This window comes from Monodelphis domestica, chromosome 4 (assembly GCF_027887165.1).
Source record: "Monodelphis domestica isolate mMonDom1 chromosome 4, mMonDom1.pri, whole genome shotgun sequence".
Classification (NCBI taxonomy): domain Eukaryota; kingdom Metazoa; phylum Chordata; class Mammalia; order Didelphimorphia; family Didelphidae; genus Monodelphis; species Monodelphis domestica.
In genome coordinates, this window is record NC_077230.1 from 346,290,183 (window position 1) to 346,314,596 (window position 24,414).

At 36.7% G+C, this 24,414-nt stretch overlaps 1 protein-coding gene across 6 annotated transcripts in view; it reads left to right on the plus strand.

Annotated features, from left to right (window-relative positions):
• Positions 1-24,414, plus strand: part of C2CD3 (C2 domain containing 3 centriole elongation regulator) — a 176,429-nt gene that overhangs the window by 123,540 nt on the left and 28,475 nt on the right. For all 6 annotated transcript variants that reach the window (XM_007490990.3, XM_007490993.3, XM_056794986.1 and 3 more), the window contains one exon: positions 6,362-6,426. In XM_007490990.3, coding sequence (XP_007491052.2) covers positions 6,362-6,426 — 65 coding nt within the window. The remainder of the gene's footprint in view (positions 1-6,361; positions 6,427-24,414) is intronic.

A 24,414-nucleotide genomic window follows, 5' to 3' on the forward strand; every position in this document is an offset into this window, starting at 1 on the left:
TCCAAGTCAAAAATGACTTTAATAGCTTTTATTTACAAAAGAGGTAGAAAGAGTTAAAGTAGAGAAATACAAAGGTAGAGAAGGTATTTAGCCTATCTAACTAAATATAGCTCTGGTGCTTGACTCAGCCAGGACTTGTTGGTCTTCAACTGGAATTAAACTCTCCAGAGCATCTCTGACCCTAAATTATCCTTACAACAGCCAGCTATTCACTCATCCAAGTTTCCTCCAAGAGGTAAGTCAAGATAATGACTCAAGATGAAGTTGACTCCTGAGGCCAACTTTCTTCCTTAAGCTGATTTCTTTCTTGAAGTCCAACTTCTTCTTGAAGCTCAACTTCTTCTTGAAGTTGACTTCCTTCTCTCCTCAGAAATTCAGGGCCTTCTATAGTGGCTTCTTGTCTCCTCCCCTTTTCACAGGGGCCAATCACCATTTCCAAATTGTCTAGCACTGCCCAGGGAGCAATGTCTGTGGGATTCACACCTAAGGGTGTGAACCCTCCAAATCTCACCCTCAGGAGAGGTGAATACCCATCAAAAAAAGTCCACAGACCCCTGGCTGACTGAGGTATGACCTCTCCAAGTGTTTTGCGAACTCTTCCACCCAGCCCAAGCAGGTGTACTTTAAGTTATTGCCAACCAAAGTGTTAACTCTAACTAGGCAAAGAGAATACAGGGTTCCCTTTTTATAAGTGTAAATTCAGAATAGGCAAAGAGGACCAAGAATTTTCTTTCACACTATAATTACTACCTAAAACTGCCTTTATCTACCTATAACTGCCTATAACTACTGCTAATAACAACCACCCAACTGTATTATAGGGGTGGTTAAGTTGTAACTGAGGGGTTCAGTCTTTCAGTATATAGAGAGGGGGAAAGAGTGGAGACCTCAACATGGTATTCAGGAGAGACAGCTGATGTTTAAGGTTGGCTCAGAGAGAGGAGAGGGGGTTTGAAGATTTTCCTCCTTCTGCCTTCCCTCCTTAGCTAAGGCTGCTCTCCCAGATTCGTTTTTGTCCCTCTCGTTCCACCTCCACTACTCGAGACCAAAGGGTCTCCCCTTTATCTGTTCGCTCACACACAGCTTAAAGAAAAGTTAACTATTTTAATGTCAATTCAATCAAGGTAATACAAAGGAATAACTATCAGGGAAAGAATGGGAGAGAAAAGTGGGGAAAAAGGGGATCCCTGTCTCTATCTAAAACCCTTTTCCTCCCTCCTTTGAGTTTGGGGGGAACTCAGGCCTTGGCAGCCTGAGCCCCCTGAGAAAAAGTCAGGTTGACTCACCCTTGGTATGGCCCCTTTGGCCACAGTTCAGACTTAGGACAACAGGACGTGAAGTAAAGTTGGACAGAGATTTAAAATGTCTTTCCCAGGTTTCCTCTTCAATAGTCTTTTCAATTGGGAAACGTTGGGGGGAAAGATTTCCAGTCACCAGCGGGAAAAGTGAGTAACCCTCAGGAAAAAGTCTTTTTCCACCTTCTCTCTTCAGCTTCTCAAGACTGAGAGCCCAGCTCCTCTCCCAGCCAGAGTCTTCTCCTCCACCAGATTCCAAACGCTTGAGGCCTCTCCCCCATTGGGAAGTGATCAATTTCACACACTCATCAGCCTGGCACTTTTTCTTTAGTGCCAGCCTCTGTCACACCACAAAGTTCCAACCAATCCAGTCCAATCAAAACCAACCCAATCAGTGTTTAATCCAACCCCACTTAGGTCTATAAATGAAGACCAGCCATCTTCCAACCCAAAAAAGGTCAAAAAGCCCTCTAAAGGCAAACGTCAAAAAGTCCTCTCAAGGCTAAAGCCAAAAAAAAGCTCAGGCCCATCTTTTATATTCCAGCAACTAAACACCAACCACCAACCCAACACACTCACAGCAGCCAACTTCCCCACAACGGCCAATTTTAACTATCAGCAATTTACATACCCCACCCCACCCCCACCAACTGAAGGGAGAATTTTAAATGATGCCTGATGAATGACATTGAGCTATATCCATGGACCTATTTGAAATCAGTGTCAGGTCTGATTTCTGCAAAGTACAAACATAATGACCACCTTCCTTGTGCTTAACAAAAATATGAAGATGGGCATTCTGGCATGTGAAAGTGCCCTCTAAGCAAAGTAAGAGATATAGTAAAAACTATAATAGATGTGAGATACCTCCATACCTCCATACTGTCTATGCCCACATCTACCAGAATGAGAATGAGATAGGTAAGATGATCCAAGAGAAGATAAAGGAAAAGGTTGTCAGATAGGGAAATCTCTTTATTAGCAGCCAGGTTTGGCGAACATCAGACAAGAAAAGTTTGATTAAGGAAAATAGACAGAAAACTAAGTCACCTCAAGCTGGATTACTTGAATCTCTACAGAATCCTTTAGGATTTAAGGCTAGGAAAGATTTTTTTCCCCACTGGACACACCAAGGAAAATGATAATCTCAGTAACACAGACTTTGTGACTACATGGACAGGCATGAAAGAATGAATGGATGCTATTGGAGTCTTCAACTTCCATCACTGCTATATTGAAAGGACCTTGAACAAGCCAAGGCTGAAGCACTTGCCAGCAGTTAGCAAAGCTGAATGCCATCAGTATCTCACCCAGGAGAAGCTAATCCAGTTTTGCCATTCCAGAAGCATTATGACAACTGCCTAGAGGCCCTTGGGTTCTCCTGACAGACCAAACCGAAAGAACCTTCTCTCAGACCTCAGGATTCAGGCCATTGCAACATGCCAAACCATGGCATAGGCTTTGAACAAATTCCACACCTAGGGAATGTAGTAGTGACCACCATATTGAACCTCAGCATGATTGCTGGGAATTTGAGGTGTCTGATTCTGAACTGAATGATGTGAAGATGTCATCTTTATAGACATGCATTGGTAATTACTGCTCTCATAAAAATATCTAACCCCTTGGAGGCTTCCTTTTGAAGCTGTGGGTTCTTCTTGCCCTATTGCTTCCAGCTGTGCTAACTTTTCCTAACAAAAGTATATAACCTTCTGTATTACATTGGTCGTGCTCCTGGCCTCTGCTCCTAAAAGCTGGATCAGTGACTGAATATTGGCATTAAATCTCAGCCTGATCAAGTAACAATCCAGTTTCCTGCCTACCCAGCTAGAGGAAATACAGAATGTCTCCCCTCTTCCCAATTAGGCCCTACCAAAAAAAAGAATGGTTCCACCAACAAATAATTTTCTTTCCTTCAAAAATAAGTCAGTTTCAGCTATTTGAAATTTGTAAAAGGAATTTTTTTTTTAATTTGGGGTACCTGGAGGTCCTCTTACCATAGAGATGTGTAGGGATTGATCAGCCCACAGTGAAAGGAAGTAGAAATCACAGAAATAGGAAGTAGAAACCATAGAGACAGGAAGAAGGAACCTTAGAGACAGGAAGTGAGGTAGAAGAAGGGTATAAAAAGGGGTCAGCTTCAGTTGGTCAGGTCAGTTGCTGACAGTGAGGCCTTTAGTGGTGTGGGTTGGTGATTAGTTGGTGGTTGGGAGAGAGAGAGAGAAAGAGAGATTGATTCTGCCTGGTGAGCTGAGCTGAAGGGTGCTCTGCTGGACTTTCTCTAATGGCAGTTATGTGTAGATAAAGGCAGTTTTAGGTAGTAATTATAGGTAGTTATAGGATAACTAGTATAGACATTTGGAAATTTTCTTCCTCTATCTCTTTTCTATATTTCTCTCACTATATTCTTTTATATCTATTTTAAGTAAACCAAATTGTTAATTATCAAAAACTGCTAGAAGTTTTCTTTTCTCTGGCTTAAAAGGATAATATTAATTTGCAACTCTACTATATTCTCATTAAAACTTAAAATTATTAAAAGCTGCTCTCTTATTTTATCAAAACTCCTAATTTAAACCTTACAAATTATATAGCTTTACCTCTTGCTTCACATTTTTGAAATCTTTCATGTTAAAAAGAACAATAGCCAATGGGAATGGCATTTGCAAGAGAGATTTCTTTTAAGGGTAGGGGAGACATGCGTAACAGGAAAAGAGCCAGTAGACATTGAAGCATGATAAGATGGCATGGATAAAGGATAGATAATTACTGACGACAGGTTGGGAATGGGATCAAAAAATCTTGTTAAGAAGTGTAATGGAATAATAATTAAGAATTGATTAGGAAATTGGGTTAATTAGTAAAGTCTCTTATAAGAAGGTCTCCAACTAGAGAGAGAGAAGGTTTGAAGATTTTACCTTAAGAAACTAACTGGAATCTTCAAGTTCCTTAAGGCAATTCCCAGAGATGCTTTGCTGGGAATGTTGGAGTTTAACTGACACTCTTGGGTTGTCCTCTCAAGAGTAAGGAAGTGAAGATTTTCCTCAAGGTTTGAAGGAAATTTGAAGGCAGTTGGTTGGGGGGGGGGGGGGGAACATCTTGTGAAAGGAGTTGTTGTTGGAGAAAAACTAACTGACAGAGTAGGAAACTTCAGGTTGCTTTTCCCTGGTCTGACCAGTGGAGGAAGGAGAGAACATCTCAGTGTGACCTTTAGTAAAGATTAACCCTGTCAGTAATTTGAGCTTAGAGGCTGGAGTGATTTAAATTGAATATAAATTATAGGAATACTTAAATTAGAGTAGATTATATAGTTAGAAATTATATCTAGATAGAATACAGAGGATTAGAATAGGTCTGGGTTTCCAGACAGAAGCAAATTCTTGCGAAGTTTTAGTGGGGTCTAAGATTAGTTAGAAGTTTTAATATAAGGATAAGATATATCAAATGCTTTCCTTTTTCTTTCTCTAAATCCTTATAGTTACAAATAATATATATATATGTATGTGTGTATATATATATATATATATATATATATATATATATATATATCTCCAATCTCTAATAGAATTTTCCAGCTACCAAACTCAGGCAATTTTCAAACTGTCAAAGAGATCACCTCCACCAAAGAGCTTGATCTATAGCCACTAAAACTAGTTGCAATTTACAATATCCCAAATCAATATCTAGGGTAAATATATACCTATAATTAATAGAAGTCATCTCTTTACCCCACAAGAGAGATACCAACCCGTAATAGCTAAAGCCATACAGTGAGTCCATCCAAATCTTACTGTCTACTAAAATAGGTGGTATATTGTAGTGGAATGAATCTGCATCTCAACTTCAGTGTCCATGGGGCTTTGAACAAGTCACTTAACTTCATCTAGAAGAGGGAGGTGGAATCTGTCCTTAGCTCAAGGTCATCAAGTCCATACTCCTCACTTTACATAAGAGGAAAAGGGACCTGCTAGAGGTGACACAGCAGACCAAGGACAGACCCTAAAAGGGGGTCAGCATCTGTTTGTTTTTACATTGACCACTCACACCATTATTTTGAAGAGGTCTATAAAAGATGTGAAAGTAATCTGTTCGTCAGCAAACATTTATTAAGGGCTGACTCTTGGCTAAGTACTGTTGATAAAAGAAAAGCAAAAATATAGACTCTGTCCTCAAGGAGCTCACATTCTAATGGAAACAGAATAGAAATAACTATGTACAACTATTTGCAGGTTAGATAGGAAATAATCTTAGAGGGTTAGAAAAGCGATGAGAGAGGCCTAGGCCTTACAGATGGAATTTGAGCAGTCTTTTTTGTTTAAATTCAATTTTGCTTTCAATTCCAAAGTGTCTCATACCCATTGAGAAGGCAAGGAAAACAAAGTTCATTACAAATTTGTATAGTCATTCAAAATAAGAAATCCATACAGAAATGTTATGACATTTGAAGGGGAAAGTCTTTACCTTGTTTTCTGATGTGAAGTAGAAGATATATAACTGAATGCCTGAGCTGGATCAGGAAAGGAAGGAGAAGACAATAGAATAGCAAGCTGTCAACTTTGGCTGAATCACCAAGGAAGTGAAAAGTAGTGTTAAGATACAGCCGAAGATCATTTGAAAGCATATTGCAAAGGGTCTTATAAGGTCAGGATTAGTAGTTTGCATTTTATTGAGTAGGCAGTGGTTTGAAAATAACAAGAATGATGTAAGATTGCTTGGGTGTCAAGTAAAAAATGGACTTGGGGAAAGAGCTATTGTAGCAACAGGAATACCAGCATTTGAGTCTGGTGGACACTCTTAGATGAAATATGAACAGTGCTCCCTGAAGCGGGTGCACAGGGTCATAGTTTTAGAGCTGGAAGGGACATAAAAGTTGCATCTTATCCAACCTCCTCATCATACAACTATTAACTTGAGATCTCGAGAAAGAAAGGAGGCTACACAAAGTCACAAATATACTTAATTGTTAAACCAAAGTTCTTTAACTCTAAGTCCAGCCCTCTCTCCATTGTACCAGCTGCCTTTTAGTTTATGTACACGTGGTGACATGAGTATTTTTTTTCCTGTAGGTTATCCAAAGAACTTCTACTGGATTCCCAACAAACCCTGGTCTTCAAGGTTTGGCATAAAGCAGGTATTAACTCTCTTCTTGTTTTGAAGCTATTACTTATGGGAGACTAGTTGAGTATCTGTTAAACTATCCTATTAGTAGTCTGAAAATCGTTTCTTTTTCTCTCTTGAAGAATATGATAATCAAAAGAAAAGGAATGTTAAGTAAATATAAGGAAAGGAAAGGAAAGTTGTTTATTGTCCTGTAATATAAACAAATAATCTTATAGTTGGAAGGATCTAAAAAGGCATCTATAGTGATCCAGAATTCAATTCCACTTGGATTCATACAATCACAGGCTCAGAATGTCAGAGTTGGAAATTAGATTATAATCAGTCTATTAATAAACATTTATTAAGCACCTTCTATATTACAGACACTAGTCTAAGTACTGTGTGTACAAAAAGCGGTAAAAGAGAGTCCCTGCTTGCAAGGAGCTCACAATCTAATGGGAGAGACGATAAGCAAACAAACTCATACAGGATATATAGGAAATAATTAGCAGAGAAAAGGTACCAGAATTAAGAGGGGTTTGGAAAGGCTTCCTATAGAAGGTGATATTTTAGTTGGAACTTGAAGGAAACCAGTAGACAGAAATGGGGATGGAGAATATTACAGGCATGGGGGACAGTAATAGAAAATGCCTAGAGCCAAGAGATATGGAATGTCTTATTTGCAGAACAGCAAGGAGGCTAATGTCACAGAAATGAGGAGTACCTGAGGTATAAGAAGAACAGAAAGGTAGGAAGGGACTAGGATATGCAGGGCTTTGAATATCAAACAGATTTTTGTATTTGATCCTAGAGGTGGTAAGGGCCCACTGGAGTTTATTGAGAATGTGGGTAGCATGGTGAGACCTGAACTTTAGGAAAATCCCTTTAGCAGCCAAATGGAGACCCGTGGAAGATGGTTGGGAGTGAGTAGAGATTTGTGGCAAACAGGCCTGTCAGCAGGCTATTACAGTGGTTCACCGTAAGGTAATAAAGGCCTACAACTGGGTGGTGACTGGTCAGAGGAGAGAAGGATTTATATTCTAGAAATGTTACAAAGGTGAAATCAACAGGCCTTGGCAACAGATTGGACATGGGAGGTGAGAAATAGTAAAGAGTCAAGCCTGGGGACTCCAAGGATGATGGTGCCTTTTACAGTAACGGGGAAGTTTAGAATGAGGATAGGATTTAGGGGAAAGAAGTCAGTTTTGGATATGTTGAGTTTAAGATGTCTACTTGAAGATGTCTGAGAGGTAGTTGGAGATGCAAAACTGGAGGGTAGCAGAGAGATTGGGACAGGAGAGGTAGATTTCAGAATTTTCAGCAAAGAAATGGTAATTAAATACATGAGAAATAATATCACCAAGTGAAATGATATAAAGAAGGAAGCAAAGAGGGCCCAGGACAGAACCCTATGTGACACCTATGGTTAGAGATCATGATCTGGGGGAGGAGCCAGCAAAGAAGACTGGAAAAGAGCAGTCAGATAGGCAGGAGGAGAATCAGGAGGGACCGGTGTCTGAAATCAAGCCTAGAGAGAAATGAATATCAAAAAGAAGTTGATCAGCAATGTCAAAGACTGCAGAATGTTCGAGAATAATGACCTTGAGAAAAAACTATTTAGCACTTAAAAAAATCATTGGTGTCTTTGGAATGATCAGTTTTGGTAGAATGATGGGATTAGAAACTGGATTACCAAGGGTTAAGAAGGAAGTGAGAAGTGAGAAAGTAGAAAAAGATATTGTAAATGGTCTTGGGAAGTTTAGGCCCAAACCAATAGAAGAGAAATCAGAGAAAAGTGGTAATTGAAGGATCAAGTGAGGGTTTTTTGAAGATGTGGAATACGTGGGTGTGTTTGTAGGCAATAGATAAATGACATGGGGGGGGGGGGACCATTGAAAATAAATGCTAGTTCATTGATTTTACCACTAAACAAATTATAGCTTGTGATTGGGGTGGTACTTTTATACTATAAAAAATGATGGGGGAGGAGGGGGAGTTTCAGAAAAACGTGGCAAAACCTATATGAACTAATACAAAGTGAAGTGAGAAATGATAGATTATTGTGCACAATAACAGCAATGCTGTAATGATGATCAACTGAAAGATTTGGCTATTCTGATAAATTCAGTGATGCAAGACAAATCCAAAGAACTCATGAAGAAAAAATGCTCCAGAGAGAGAGAACTGATAAACTGAGTGTAAATTGAAATCTATTTTTCTCGGTTTGTTTTTTCACATTTTTTTGTTTGCTTTGTTGTACATGACTAACATGGAAATGTCTTTTGCATAATTTCACATCTATAATTGGTATAATATTGCTTGCCTTCTCAGTAGCTGGGGGAGGAGTGGGAAGGAAAGAATTTGGAACTCAAAATTTTAAAAGAAAAGAATGCTAAAAAATAAATAATAAATCCAGAAAAGAAAATGAAATGTTGGAGTGAGGATAGCAAAGATGGCAATATGTTATCAAAATTGGAAGGGCTTTTAGATATAAAGTTATAAATGTAAGAAATCTCTATCCATTATCCGTTCCTATCTTTATCCTTAAGAACATGTCCAGATCTACCTTTAATCACCTGACAACCAAATCCAAAAGTCATCTATCCCTATCACCTCTATTCCTTTACTTCCCACTCATTTCTCAGCTCCTTATGATATGGCTTCCTATACCACCATTCTTCTAGAACTGCCTCCTCAAAGTTTTTAGTAATAATGATCTCAGCTTTTTAAAAATAATTTTAACATTTTTTTCAATTTAGAGTGCCAAGTTCTCTGCTCTTGTCTCTCCCCCACCCACTGAGAGGCAAGCAGTATGATATGAATTATACAAGTGAAGTCAGGCCAAGCATTTCCATATTAGCAATGGGAGGGAGGGGATAAGAAAAAGCAAGAAATATAAAGAAGTGATAAAAAGGTATACTTCAGTCTTCACTCACATTTTATCAATTCTCTCCCTGAATGTAAATAACATTTTTCATTGTGAGTCCTTCAGAATTTTCTTTGGTTATTGTATTGATTAGGTTAAATCATTCCACATGTCATTTCTTAAAGCACAATAGTTTTCCATCACAATCAAATACCACCGCTTGTATAGCCATTCCCCAATTGCAGAGTATTCTCTCTATTCCCAATTCATTGCCACCACAAAATAATTGTTAAAAATATTTTTGTACATATAGTTCCTTTTCCTTTTTTGCTCTCTTTGGTATACATATATATAGATTTGGGATATATGTGTATGTGTGGGTCTGTGGGTATGTAGATAGATAGATAGATAGATAGATAGATAGATAGATAGATAGATAGATAGATAGATAGATAGATAACTAGATAGATATAGATATATTGAATATATCTATATCTATCTATATGTATATGTATAGATATATACTAGAAAGAGAGAGAGAGAGAGAGAGAGAGAGAGAGAGAGAGAGAGAGAGAGAGAGAGAGAGAGAGAGAGAGAGAGAGAGAGAGTTTTATAGTCCTTAGGGCATAATTCCAAATTTTTCTACAGAATGGTTGATTCACTTCACAGCTCCACCAATAGTGGATTAGTATTCCAGTTTTTCCACAGCCCTTCCAACATTATTAGTCTTGTTGCTTTTCTGTCTTGTTAGCCAATATAATAGTTATGAAATGGTATGTCAGAGTTATTTTAACTTGCTTTTCTCCCATCAGTAATTACTAAAACTTTTTTTCATATGACTACAAATATCTTTAATTTCTTCCTCTGAAAACTGCCTGTTCATATGCTTTGATCATTTTTTGGTTGGGGAATAGCTTACCAATGATCTCTTTAACTGCTAAATACAAAAATTTTTCTCAGTTCTCATCTTACTTAAACCTCTTGAATTTTTGAGACTGTTAAGCAAACTATGCTTCTGATAATCCTCTTCTCCCTTTGGTGCTTGTGACATTACTCTGTCTTGATTTTCCTACCTTTTTTACTAGTATTTTTCGTGTTCCCTTCATTGAATCAATATCTTATCTCCTACCCACTAAATAAACATGGGTATCCCTCAGATGATAGAGGACAACCCAACAAATATAAATAGCTAGTTTTAGTTACATATAATTGAAAAGGTTTTGCACAAATTTTTCATTCTGTTTTCTTTTTTCTTTTTTTTTTAGTATCTTAGATATTTTATTTGCATAATTTCAGAATACTTTCCAGAATGGTTATATTGATTCACAACTAGGAGTATCTCTTTTTTTTTTTTTGTCAATTTATAATATTATTCCTTGGTTACAAGAATCATATTCTATCCTTCCCTCCCCTTGCCCCACCCTTCCAGTAGCCGATGCTCAATTCCACTGGGTATCACATGTGACCTTGATCAGAACCTATTTCCATGTTGTTGATGTTTGCATTAGGATGATCATTTGGAGTCTATATCCCCAATCATATCCCCCTCAACCCCTGTAATCAAGCGTTTGTTTTTCTTCTGTGTTTCTACTCCCACTGTTTTTCCTCTGAATGTGAATAGTGTTCTTTCTCATAAATCCCTCCGAATTGTTTGGGATCACTACATTGCCACTAATGGAGAAATCCATTACATTCGATTGTACCACATTGTATCAGTCTCTGTGTACAATGTTCTCCTGGTTCTGCTCCTTTCACTCTGCATCACTGGAGGTCGTTCCAGTTCACATGGGATTCCTCCAGTTTATAATTTCGTTGAGCACAATAGTATTCCATCAACAACATATGCCACAATTTGTTCAGCCATTCCCTAATTGGAGGGCATCCCCTCATTTTCCAATTTTTTGCCACCACAAAGAGCACAGCTATGAACATTTTTGTACAAGTCTTTTTCCTTATTATTTCTTTGGGGTACAAACCCAGCAGTGCTCTGCCTGGATCAAAGAGCAGACAGTCTTTTAGCACCCTTTGAACATAGTTCCAAATTGCCCTCCAGAATGGTTGGATTAATTCACAACTCAACCAGCAATGAATTACTGTTCCCACTTTGCCACATCCCCTCCAGCATTCATTACTTTCCATAGCTGTCATGTTAGCAAATCTCCTAGGTGTGAGGTGGTACCTCAGAATTGTTTTGATTTGCATCTCTCTGATTATAAGAGATTTAGAACACTTTTTCATGTGCTTATTAATTTTGCTTTCTTTGACTGAAAATTGCCTATTCATGTCCCTTGCCCATTTGTCAACTGGGGAATGGCTTGATTTTTAGTACAATTGATTTAGCTCTTTGTAAATTTGAGTAATTAGATCTTTGTCAGAGGTTTTTGTTATGAAGATTGTTTCCCAGTTTGTTATTTCCCTTCTACTTTTGGTTAAGTTGGTTTTGTTTGTACAAAAACTTTTTAATTTGATGTAATCAAAATTATTTATTTTACATTTTGTGACTCTTCTAAGTCTTGCTTGGTTTTAAAATCTTTCCCTTCCCAAAGGTTGTCATATATACTATTCCATGTTCACATAATTTACTTATAGTTTCCTTCTTTATGTTCAAGTCATTCATCCATTCTGAGTTTATCTTGGTGTAGGATGTGAAGTGTTGATCCAAGCCTAATCTTTCCCACACTATCTTCCAATTTTCCCAGAAGTTTTTATCAAATACTGAATTTTTGTCCCAATAAGCTGGTATCTTTGGGCTTGTCATAGACTGTCTTGCTGAGGTCACTTACCCCAAGTCTATTCCACTGATCCTCCTTTCTGTCTCTTAGCCAATACCAAATTGTTTTGATGACTACTGCTTTATAGTATAGTTTGAGATTTGGTACTACAAGGCCACATTCCTTTGCATTTTTTTTTCTTGATTTTCCTGGATGTCCTTGATCTTTTGTTCTTCCAAATGAACTTTGTTATGGTTTTTTTCTAAATCACTTTCGATTTTATTAATTTCTCCCTTAATTTTTAGGATCTCTAATTTAGTTTTTTGGTAGTTCAATGGGTATGGCACTAAATAAATAAGTTTGGGTACAATGTTCATTTTTATTATGTTAGCTCCTCCTACCCATGAGCATGTTAATGTTTTTCCAATTGTTCAGATCTAGTTTTAGTTGTGTGAAGAGTGTTTTGTAGTTGTATTCATATAGTTCCTGTTTGTCTCAGCAGATAGATTCCTAAGTATTTTATATTGTCTAGGGTGATTTTGAATGGAATTTCTCTTTCTAATTCCTGCTGCTGAAATGTATTGGAGATATATAGAAATGCTGATGACTAAATGTGGGTTTATTTTGTATCCTGCAACTTTGCTAAAGTTGTTGATTATTTCCACTAGCTTTTTAGTTTATTCTCTAGGATTCTTTAAGTAGACCATCATATCATCTGCAAAGAGTGATAGCTTGGTCTCTTCATTGCCAATTTTAATACCTTCAATTTCTTTTTCTCTAGTTCCTATTGCTAATGATTCTAGTACAATGTTAAAGGTGATAATGGGCATCCTTGTTTCACTCCTTATCTTATTGGGAATGCATCTAGTTTATCCCCATTGCAGATGATGTTGGCTGAAGGTTTTAGATAGATACTGTTTATTATTTTTAAGAAAGATCCTTCTATTCCTATACTTTCTAGTGTTTTTAATAGGGATAAGTGTTATATTTTGTCAAAGACTTTTTCTGCATCTATTGAAATAATCATATGATTATTATTGGTTTGCTTGTTGATATGGTCAATTATTTGGATGGTTTTCCTAATATTGAACCATCCTTGCATTCCTTGTGTAAATCATAATGAATAATCCTCGTGATGACTTGCTGAAGTCTTTTTGCTAGTATCCTCTTTAAGATTTTTGCATCTATGTTCATTAAGGAGATTGGTCTATAGTTTTCTTTCTTTCTCCATTTTTGACCTGCCTGGCTTTGGAATCAGTACCATATTTGTGTCATAAAAGGAATTTAATAGAAGTCCCTCTTTGCTTATTATGTCACATGGTTTGTATAGTATTGGGATTAGTTTCTCTAATCCATCAGGCCCTGGGGATTTTTTCTTAGGTAACTCTTTGATGGCTTGTTCAATTTCTTTTTCTGATATGGGATTATTTAAGAATTCTATTTCTTCTTCTGTTAATCTAGGCAATTTATATTTTTGTAAATATTCATCCATGTCACCTAGATTGGCGTATTTATTGCCATATAATTGGGCAAAAGAGTTTTTAATGATTGCCTTAATTTCCTCTTCATTGGAGGTGAGGTCTCCCTTTTCATCTATGATACTGTTAATTTTATTTTCTTCTTTCCTTTTTTTTATTAGATTGACCAGTACTTTGTCTATTTTATGTGTTATTTCAAAATACCAGCATCTAGTCTTATTTATTAGTTCAATAGTTCTTTCACTTTCAATTTTATTAATTTCTCCCTTAATTTTTAGGATCTCTAATTTAGTTTTCTTCTGGAGATTTTTAATTTGTTCGCATTCAAGTTTTTTTATTTGTATGTCCAATTCATTGACCTCTGCCCTCCCTAATTTGTTAATATATGAACTCAAGGATATAAATTTTCCCCTGAGTACTGTTTTGGCTGCATCCCATAGATTTTGAAAGGAGATCTCATCATTGTCATTTTCTTCAATGAAATTATTGTTTCTATGATTTGTTCTCTAACTGATTTTAGAGAATCATGTTATTTAATTTCTAATTATATTTTTATTTTACTCTCCATGTACCCTTACTGATTATTGTTTTTATTTCATTATGATCTGAAAAGGTTGCACTTATTATATATGCTTTTCTGCATTTGTTTGCCATGTTTTTATGACCTAGTACATGGTCAATCTTTGTGAATGTACCATATGCTGCTGAAAAGGTATATTCCTTTTTGTCCCTATTTATTTTTCTCCATATATCTTATTAACTCTAATTTTGCTAAGATTTCATTCATATCTCTTACCTCTTTCTTATTTATTTTTTTTATTTGATGTATCTAAATTTGATAGTGGTAGCTTCAGGTCTCCCACTAGTATAGTTTTACTCTCTATTTCTTCCTTCAATTCCACTAGTTTCTCCTTTAGTAATGTGGATGCTATACCATTTGGTGCATACATATATTGATTACTGATATTTCCTCATTATCTATACTACCTTTTATCAGGACATATTTACCTTCCCTGTCGCTTTTAATCAGATCTATTTTTACTTTGGGTTTGTCAGATATCATGATTGCAACTGCTGCTTTCTTTCTATCAGTTGAGGCCCAATAGGTTTTGCTCCAACCTTTAATTCTAACCTTATGAGTGTCTACCCACCTCAGGTGTGTTTCTTGTAGACAACATATAGTAGGATTTTGGTTTCTAATCCACTCTCCTATTTGTTTTTGTTTTATGGGTGAGTTCATCCCATTCACGTTCAAAGTTATGGTTGCCACTTATGTACTCCCCAGCATTTTGATATCCCCTCCAAGTTCTGTCCTTTCTTCTTTTGCAATATCCTTTTAAACCAGTGGTTTGCTTTTAATCAATCCCCCTAATCCCCACCCTTAATATGCTTCCATTTCTGCCCCCTCCTTTTTTGTTCCCTTCTTATTTTTTTAGGGTCTGTTAAGCTCCCTTCCCCCTCTCTTTCCCTCCCTTTTTGTATTCCGTACCCCCTATCCCCCTTTAGTTTTCCCTTCTCACGTTCCCTGTAGGGTAAGATAGAATTCAATACCCCAATGGATCTAGATGCTCTTTCCTCTCAGAATTGATTTCACCGAGAGTAAGGTTTAAGTATTACCTATTATCACTCTCTTCCTCTCCTTCTTATAAGAGAATTCTTCCCCTCCCCTTCTCATGTGTATCTTTTTGTGATAAAGATTATCTTATTTATTTTATTTCTTCAAGTATCTCTTGGTGCCATCTTCGATTTCCCCCTCTCTCTTTTTCTTTTTTTGCATATCATCTTATAGCATTTATTACCCCAGTCTCTTCCTGTAAATGATTCTTATAATTACTATCATAGTGAATATAATTTTTGAGTTACAAATAGCATTTTCCCTATATATTAATATAAATAATTTGATCTTATTGAAGCCCTTAAAGAAGAAAGTTTGAATTTAAAAAAATTTTCCCCTTTTCCCTCTCTTTCTTACCTTTTCATATTTCTCTTGATCTTTGTGTTTGGATATCAAACTTAGTTCTGGTCTTTTCAAATACTTGGAAATCTTGTATTTTGTTGAATGCCCATACATTCCCCTGGAAGTATATATATATGTATATATATATATTTTTTTTTTGATGTTTTGATGGACAGGTGATCCTTGGTTGAAGACCCAATTCTCTTGCCTTTCTGAATATCATATTCCTAGCCTTGCGGTCCTTTAGTGTGGAAGATGCCAGATCCTGTGTAATCCTGATTGGTGCTTCTTGGTATCTGAATTGTCTCTTTTTGGCTTCTTGTAGAATTTTCTCCTTCGCTTGGAAGCTCTTGAACTTGGCAATTACATTCCTATGCATTGTCTTTTGAGGATTTAGTGTACAGGATGTTCTATGAACTCTTTCAATGTCTATTTTTCCCCCTTGTTCAAGAACATCGGGACAGTTGTCTTGGATAATTTCTTGTCATATGATGTCAAGATTTCTGTTTATTTCTGGCTTTTCAGGTAGACCAATGATTCTCAAATTGTCTCTCCGTGATCTGTTTTTGTGATCTGTCATCTTCTCAGTGAGATATTTTATGTTTTCTTCTATTTTGTCAGTCTTTTGGCTTTGCTTTATTAATTCTTCCTGTTTTGCAAGATCATTGTCTTCCAATTGCCTAATTCTGGTCTTTAAAGACTGGTTTTCCTTTTCTGTTTGATCTATCCTACTTTTTTGTGGCTTCCAGCTGTTTCTCCAATTGGGAATTCTTGTCCTTTAAACTGTTATTTTCTCTTTGAACTATTTACCACTTTTCTTGCCAGAAGGCTTCCATATATTTCATATGCTCCAATTTAAATTCTTCAAGACATTGTGGACCATTCCCTTTTTTTGGGGGGGGGGAAGATTTTGGTGCATTTATTTGTACTTTCTCCATTATTTCCTCTGTAGCCTGGGTTTTTCCCCTAAAAATTATCCAGGGTCAATCCCTTCTTGTTTTTCTTGGTGTTGGGAAGTTGTTGTTCCTGGGCACTATTTGCTATCACTATGGTGGTTTTTCCTTCCTTTTTCAGGCAGAAATCTGAGTGAGATGGGCTGGCTCTCTGTGTATGGAGCTAAGGAATGAAGATTTTGCCTGAGGCCAGCTCCCAAATATCTTCAGCTTCTCATGTTTTCTGCCCTTCTCTGTGCTATCTTCCCACAAGCACCCACAGTCTGTGCTCTTCAGCCTGCTTCGGTTTCAGGGTTAGCTGCTCTTATGGGTAGGCCTTTGGTGGTCTTAGTCAACTGCCAAGGACCTAGAGGTGCCCCTCATGCACTCTATGCAGTGTCCCTCATCACTCACTTATTCTAGGTGCTCGCTGGCTCTGACTCTGGCTCCATAGATGGGGTGGGAGAGGGTAGATCAGCTTGCATTTTGGTGGGAGCTTTTTCACCCCCTTAGAGTGTGAAAATGCCCAAATCCCATGTACCTTCAATGCTGTGCCCTACTGTAGAGTCCCTTCCTTCATATGAATTTGGTTTTTTTTTTTATCCTTTGAGGTAGTCTATATCGGTAGATGCTAAGGAGAGGAAGAGTCCTGTGTCTAGATTTCCACCATATTTGCCCAGAAGCTCCATTCTATTTTCTAAATTATCATCCATTTGATCTCAAAGCATGAGTGATTCCCAGAATTCTAACCTAGGCCATCCTATCACTCTATACTCTTTTGGTGATATCATGAGCTTCCATGGATTCAATTATCATCTCTCAACAGATTCTCCCTAAAGAATCCCTAGCTTTTTTTTTTCAAGATTTGCCTCAGGTACAACCTCAGAACATAGATTAGCAGATATGGAAGGATTGATGTAGATCCCATATTCAACCCTGTTGTATTTATATATAAATCAGCTAAATCAAAATGATGTCAAATAATTTGCCTAGTTTCACAAATTGAGTTAGTGGCAAAAGCAAGATTATTATAATCTGAGCTTCTCCTGAATTAACCCAGTAGTCAGTCAGCTAGACTGTCAAGGAGGGAGTAAGTGCTTAGATGATATTTCTAACAACCATTCTCCTTATGCTAAGCCTTTTATATCTCAAACAATTTCCCTACCCCTTAATGAAACACTTTAACCTACATGTTCCTGGAGAATCACCTAATGTATAAAACAAACAGAAGTGGTAAGGGAAGAGACTCCTAATCAACATAGCCTTTTCTTCCACAACACAAGCCTATAGCTCCTTACCCCTATCACCTCTCTCATAGTCCACACAAAACTAGTACCAAACAAATACCATCCAAATTTACAGTCCAGAAGCCTCTCTAATAACACATTTAGCCTAGCATAAATCTAAATAAGCAGAAACAGTTACAGGTCATATCAACATACAGGATTAATTTTCTGCTGTAAAATGAAGATTCCAATAAACAGAATCTTGTGCATGAATTTTATATTGGTCCATTCAGATAGTCATTGATATAAAGATGAAAGTCCATAAACATCTATGATTATAGTTAATCTCCCTGTTTCATATAGAACCATAGACTTTAATGGTAGTAAGATGGCATTGTGGATAGAGTACGGGGTATGACATCCAGAAGACTTAAGTTAAAATCTCTTCAAACGTTTTCTAATCACTCCACCAAATCCCCCTCCCTTATAGTACTTAGTACTCCCCTTCTCAACACCACCCTTCTTATTCCCCTCCTGCTTCTCTATAGGATATTTTAATCACAGCCATCACCCCCAACTTCCCCCTTCTTTATATTACTCTCCCCACTATCCCCTTTCTTATTCCTCTTCTACTTCTCTATAGGGTAAAATAGGATTCTGTAACCCAGTGAATCTGGTTGTTCTTCTCTCTCTGAGCCATTTCTCATAAGAATAAGGCTTAAAGGGGGAAGCTGGGCAGCTGACTGGATTGAGAGCCAGGCCTAGAGATGGGAAGTCCTAGGTTCAAATCTAGCCTCAGACACTTCCTAGCTATGTGACCCTGGGCAAGTCACTTCATCCCCCTTGCTATTCTTCTGCCTTGGAACCAATACACAATATTGATTCTAAGATGAAAGGTCAATGTTTTTAAAAAAAATAATAATAAGCTTTAAGAATTACCCATCACCACCCTCCTCTTCCCAGTTCTCTTAGTGTAATCCTCTTTTTCACTTCTAGGGTTTTGTTTTGTTTTTTACCTATCATCCTAAACAATTTAGTATCTCTATCTATATATACTTCTAACTATTATCATGATAAAAAAAATTTTTAAGAGTTACAAATATCACCTTTCCTTTTAGAAATATAAATTTGACCTTATTGAGGCCCTTACATTTTTTCTCTTATTTACTTTTTCATGCTTCTCTTGTATTTTGTATTTCGACATCAGAATTTCTGTTTAAGTCTTGTAGATCAGGAATCTTGGCTATAACATTCCTGGAAATTGTCATTTGGGGATTTATTGCTGGAGGTGATCTTTGGATTCTTTCAATTTCTATTTTACTTTTGTTCAAGAATATAAGGGCAAGGGGAAGCTGGGTGGCTCAATGGATTAAGAGCCAGACCCAGAGATGGGAGGTCCCGGATTCAAATGTGACCTCAGACACTTCCCAGCTGTGTGACCCTGGGTGAGTCACTTAACCCCCATTGCCTGACCTTACCATTCTTCTTTGATAATTTCTTGTAATATGATGTCTAGGCCTTTTTTTTTTTTAATCATGACTTTCAGGTAGTCCAAAGGTTCTTAAATGGTTTCTCCTGGATCTGTTTTCCAGATCAACTGTATTTTCAACGAAATATTTCATATTTTCTATTTTTTTTTCATTTTGTTTTATTGTTTATTAATGTCTCATGTAGTTATTAGCTTATGTTTGCACAATTCTAATTTTTAACAAATTATTTTCTTTCATGACCTTTTGATCTTCCTTTTCTATTTGGTCCATTATACTTTTCATGGAACTATTTTCTTCATTGTTTTGGGATTTTTTTGCCTCTTTTTCCATTTCATTAGTTCTACTTTTCATGAAACAACCTGCTGATTCTGTGCCTTAATCTGTCAACATAGAAATTTTCTGTGATTAGGTATTTCTTTTTCTGCTTTCTCATTTTCCCAGGCCTTTTTTTTCCCCAATGTGGACTGGAAATTCTAGAAGCTGCTGAATATGTCTCCTCTGTTAATAGTTTGCCTGCAGGACTCAGCACTGTGAGCTATTTTGCCTTGGGGCTAGGGTTTCACCCACAGTACTGGCTTGAAAGGGCCAAGTGCTACAGACCTTGGGCCTCACAGGCTGGTGCCAGGGCTCTGGACTTCAAGTGGGGAGGGTGGGCTCTATTGTTGGTGTAGGCAGGGTCATGGGATCCTGAAGTTGGCCTATGCCCAGGCTCAGAGCTTGGTGCAATAAGTGGAGAGGTGGTCAGCCAACACTCTTCAGTATGCAGTTTTACTTCCAGTTCCCCCTTATTCTGTAAAAATCAGCTCTCTGCCTACCTTTCAAGTTGTTGTCCACAGGAGAGCCCTCTCTCTCTGTCCTGTCACTGGTTTTTTACTCCTGTCATTTTGAGGCACTTTTTAAAGGTTGGTTTGGAAGGATTCTCTGAGCATTTTCAGCTTCCATTGCTACTAAGCCTCCATTTTTGCTCCACCACCACCCTTTTTTCCTTAAAACGTTTTCTAGCTTTGTGATTCCGAATCACTTAACCTTATCCCTCAATTTCTTCATTTGTAAGGTGAGGGGGTTGGACTCAATGGCTGCTAAGTACCAGACCCTTCCAGTTCCTGTGATCCTAATTGGCCTTAGAATAGAATGGAATGGAAACTAAATAACATTATTTACCATAGGTTTCAAGTTATCCAACTTTATATGGTAGAAAGAATACTGGATTTGAATTTGGAAGTGATAAACTCATTTTTTAACAAAATAAAATGTTGTATCATCCCTTGATTCTTTTTTGTTTTATTGATGTTTTCATTTTTATATTACATTCATTTCCAAAGACATTCCTTACACTCTCTGCTACCCACCAAAGCCTGCCCTTATAACATGTCTTTTTCTCTTGAATTCTTTTTTCCTCTTATTTTTTTTTCTGTTTCATGTAGAAAACATTTTTTGACAATTGTTTTTGACATTTTAAAATTAAGATTTTCTTCCTCCCTACCTTCCAAGCAGTGAATGCATTGATATAGATTATACTCATACTTCAATGTAATACATATCTCCATATTGCTTATGTCATGATAGAAGACATATCACACAGAAAATGGAAATCTCATGAAGGAAATATAGTGGAAGATGGCATACTTTGATCTGCACTCAGATTTGAACAGTTCCTTCTTTGGCTATGGATAACACTTTCCTCATGAGCCTCTTGGAGACATGCTTTCCTGGTAATGGTTTAGTTCTTCACAACTGATCATTATATGATATTTCTATTACTTTGTATTTTGTTCTCCTGGTTCTGCATACTTTGTTTTGCATCAGTTCATGTGTTTTTCCAGGTGTAACAAACATGATAAGAGTAGAAAAACAGGCAAAACTAACCAATGTATTCACTACATCTAATAAAAATTTGCAATATTCCTCCATAGTCTACTAATGAAAAGAGGGAAGTACATCTTTTCCAGGAATCAATTGGTCATTATACAAATTACACAGAATTCAGTTTTATCCTATTCTTTCAGTTCACCATTGTTAGTGTTATTATATATCATGTTTTCCTAGTTCTAGTTTCTTCACTGTGTATCAATTAATATTGTTCTTTCCACATTTCCCTGAATTCATATTTTCATTTCTTACTACATTCTAATGTTATATTTGAGTACCATAATTCCCTTAGCAATTTTACAACTTGTTTTACTGTTATGTGAATAATTTGTCACATATGGAATCTTTCTTTAAGTTTTTATCAATGGAATCTCAGAATCAAAAAATATAAACATTTTAGTCGTTTTTAAACATAATTCTGAATTGCTTTCCAGAATAATTAAATCAATCCATATCTAATTGATATTTTGCCAGTCTGCTTTCCAAATTTCCCAAATTTTCAAATAAGGAATCTTCAAAAATAGCTTATACTCTTTGTTTTAGTGGGTTATTGAGTATTTATTTTTGTATCTTGCTTTTCTAGTCTATTCCACTCGCCTACTTTCTAAGCTTTTAATGAGACTAAGTTTTGATGGTTACTGCTTTATAACTTAATATCTAGAAGTGGTATTCCTCTCTCCATTCTTATATTTTTTCATTATTTACATTGAAATTCCAGATCTTTTATTCCTCCAAATCAATTTTAGTATTGTTTTGTATAGTTCTATAAAGTTGTTTAATTAGCATAGCACAAAATCCATATTTATTTAGGTCTATTGTCATTTTCCTTATATTAACATGTTTCAAAGATGAGAAATCAATAACTTTACCTTTGTCTTTTATTTTTTTAAAGAACATTTTGTACCTCTCTTTCTATAAGTCTTTAGAAGGTATGTACAACTCTCAGAAGATCAATTTGGAACTGTGACAAAAAAAAATAAAGTATACATGTCCTTTGAGCCAACAATAGCACTGCTAGGGGGTGAAAGACAGGATATACCAATTATACCAAATTATTTAAAGTAGTAAAAAACTGTTAGCAAAATTGATACCCATTGGTAGAGGAATAGATAAATCAATGGAAGCATATAATTGTAATATAATATAATTGCCTTGTAAAAAGAAGAATTGTTATGATGAATTCAAAGAAATTTGGGAAGACTTGAGCAGAACCGAAATAGTCTACCTGATGGCTACAATAATGTAAAGGAAAACAGCAATAAAAGACTTCAGAAATCTGATCAGTACTGTGACCAGTCAAAACATATCTCCCATGGCATTGGAGTTATTTGGCCAGAAATGCAGAATGAGGCACCATGCACTTTCAGATGTGACTTAATGTCTTGATTTATTTTGCTTAACTATGCTAATTACAAAAAGAGGTTTTGGGGGGCAGGAAGAGAGTCAGTTGGAACCACCAGCACTACTTTTAAAAGCATCAGAACAGCATTTTAAAAAAATATTTTTATATATTTTGTAAGTATTTTAAATCTTCATATAAAATCAAGGACTTGTACCAGATGACTTACAAATTCCCTTTCAGCTCTGACAGTCTATGATCCAGGTATAATTAGATCATAAGTAACTAGGTAAAGAAAACCAGATATGACCTGAGCCTTGCTTCAATCTGATCTACTTGGGTCCTGTCATCTGGATATTCTGTTAGCACCTCTACACTAGCATCTTCTAGATTTTCCGTTTTCAATATTTTGCAGAATTTATTCCCTATTTTCAGAACCCCAAGAGCCATCTAGACCATACTTCCCCAGAACATCCCCTAAAAGTCATGTCCTTATTAAATCCATCATCCCATTTCTGGATCAGGGTCTTATTCTCCCTTTAATCTTCTTATCACTTCTCCCCTGGCCTTCACCCTTGAATCCCCAGCCTTCTTATCCTACTGCCATTCATGCCCTGCTGATCCTGGGGTGTAGCAGAACCATTCTTCCCTTTGTTGGAAATTTATTCCTCTCTTAATGCAGCCCAATATTTTCTGGGCTGTCATTCCATTCTTTTGACTTGTCAAAATGTCTAGAATCTTTTTTTAATTATTATTTAATTAATTAATTTAGAATATTTTTCCATGGTTACATGATTCATGTTCTTTCCCTCCCTTCCTCCCTCCCCCCTCCTGGAGCCTATCAGCAGTTCCACTGGGTTTTACCTCTATCACTGTTCAAAACCTATTTCCTTATTATTAATATTTGCAATAAAATGATCTACATATCCAATTACATCCCAATCAAACCACATGTTCGATCATATGTTTTTCTTTTGTGTTTCTGCTCCCACAGTTCTTTCTCTGGCGTTCTTTCTTATACGCCCCTCAGAATTGTCCTGGATCATTCCATTGCTGCTAGTAGTGAAGTCCATTACATTCGATTTTGCCACAGCGTATCAGTTCCTGGAGGTCTTTCCAGTTCACATGGAATTGCTCCAGTTCATCATTCCTTTTAGCACAATAGTATTCCATCACCATCAGATACCACAATTTGTTCATCCACTCTCCAATTGAAGGGCATCCCATCGTTTTCCATTTTTTTGCCACCACAAAGAGTGCTGCTATGAATATTTTTGTACAAGTCGTTTTCCTTATTATCCCTTTGGGGTACAAACCCAGCAGCGGTATGGCTGGATCAAAGGGCAGACAGTCTTTTAGCGCCCTTTGGGCATTGTTCCAAATTACCTTCCAGAATGGTTGGATCAATTCACAGCTCCACCAGCAATGCATTAGTGTCCTAATTTTGCCACATCCCTTCCAACATTTATTACTTTCCTTTACTGTCATATTGGCCAATCTGCTAGGTATAAGGTGGTACCTCAGAGTTGTTTTCCTTTGTATTTCTCGAATTATAAGAAATTTAGAATACTTTTTCATGTACTTATTGATAGTTTTGATTTCTTTATCTGAGAACAGCCTATTCATGTCCCTTTCCCATTTATCAATTGTAGAATGGAAATGCCTGGTATCTCATAGCAAAGTAAAGAAGATAAAATAGCTAGGAAAGACAACATAAATGATTAGAAAAGAACACTGGATTTGAATTGGATTGGAATGAACCTGGTATCAAATCCAGTCTCTACTACTTGATGAACTGTTTAACTTTAGGTAAATCACTTGACTTCTCTGGGCTTCAGTTCCCACATCTGTAAAATGAGAAAGTTAGACTAGATGATCTTTGAGATCCCTTTAAGCTCTACATCTATGCTCCTATAAGAGAACCTCAGTTGGTTGGTTGTTGTCATTCATACTTGAAGAGAACCAAAATGACATCACTATGTTAGGGTCAGTACACAGTTTGTCCAGCTGGCTGATGAGACCAATATGAGTTTAGCTCAGATCAGGCACAAATAGCCCATACAAACATTTGGGGTAGAAATGTCTCTAAATTTGTGCTTATCTCTTTTCTTTTGAGCTTCTGAAATTCTGCTTTGGAGTACCTTAATGCAT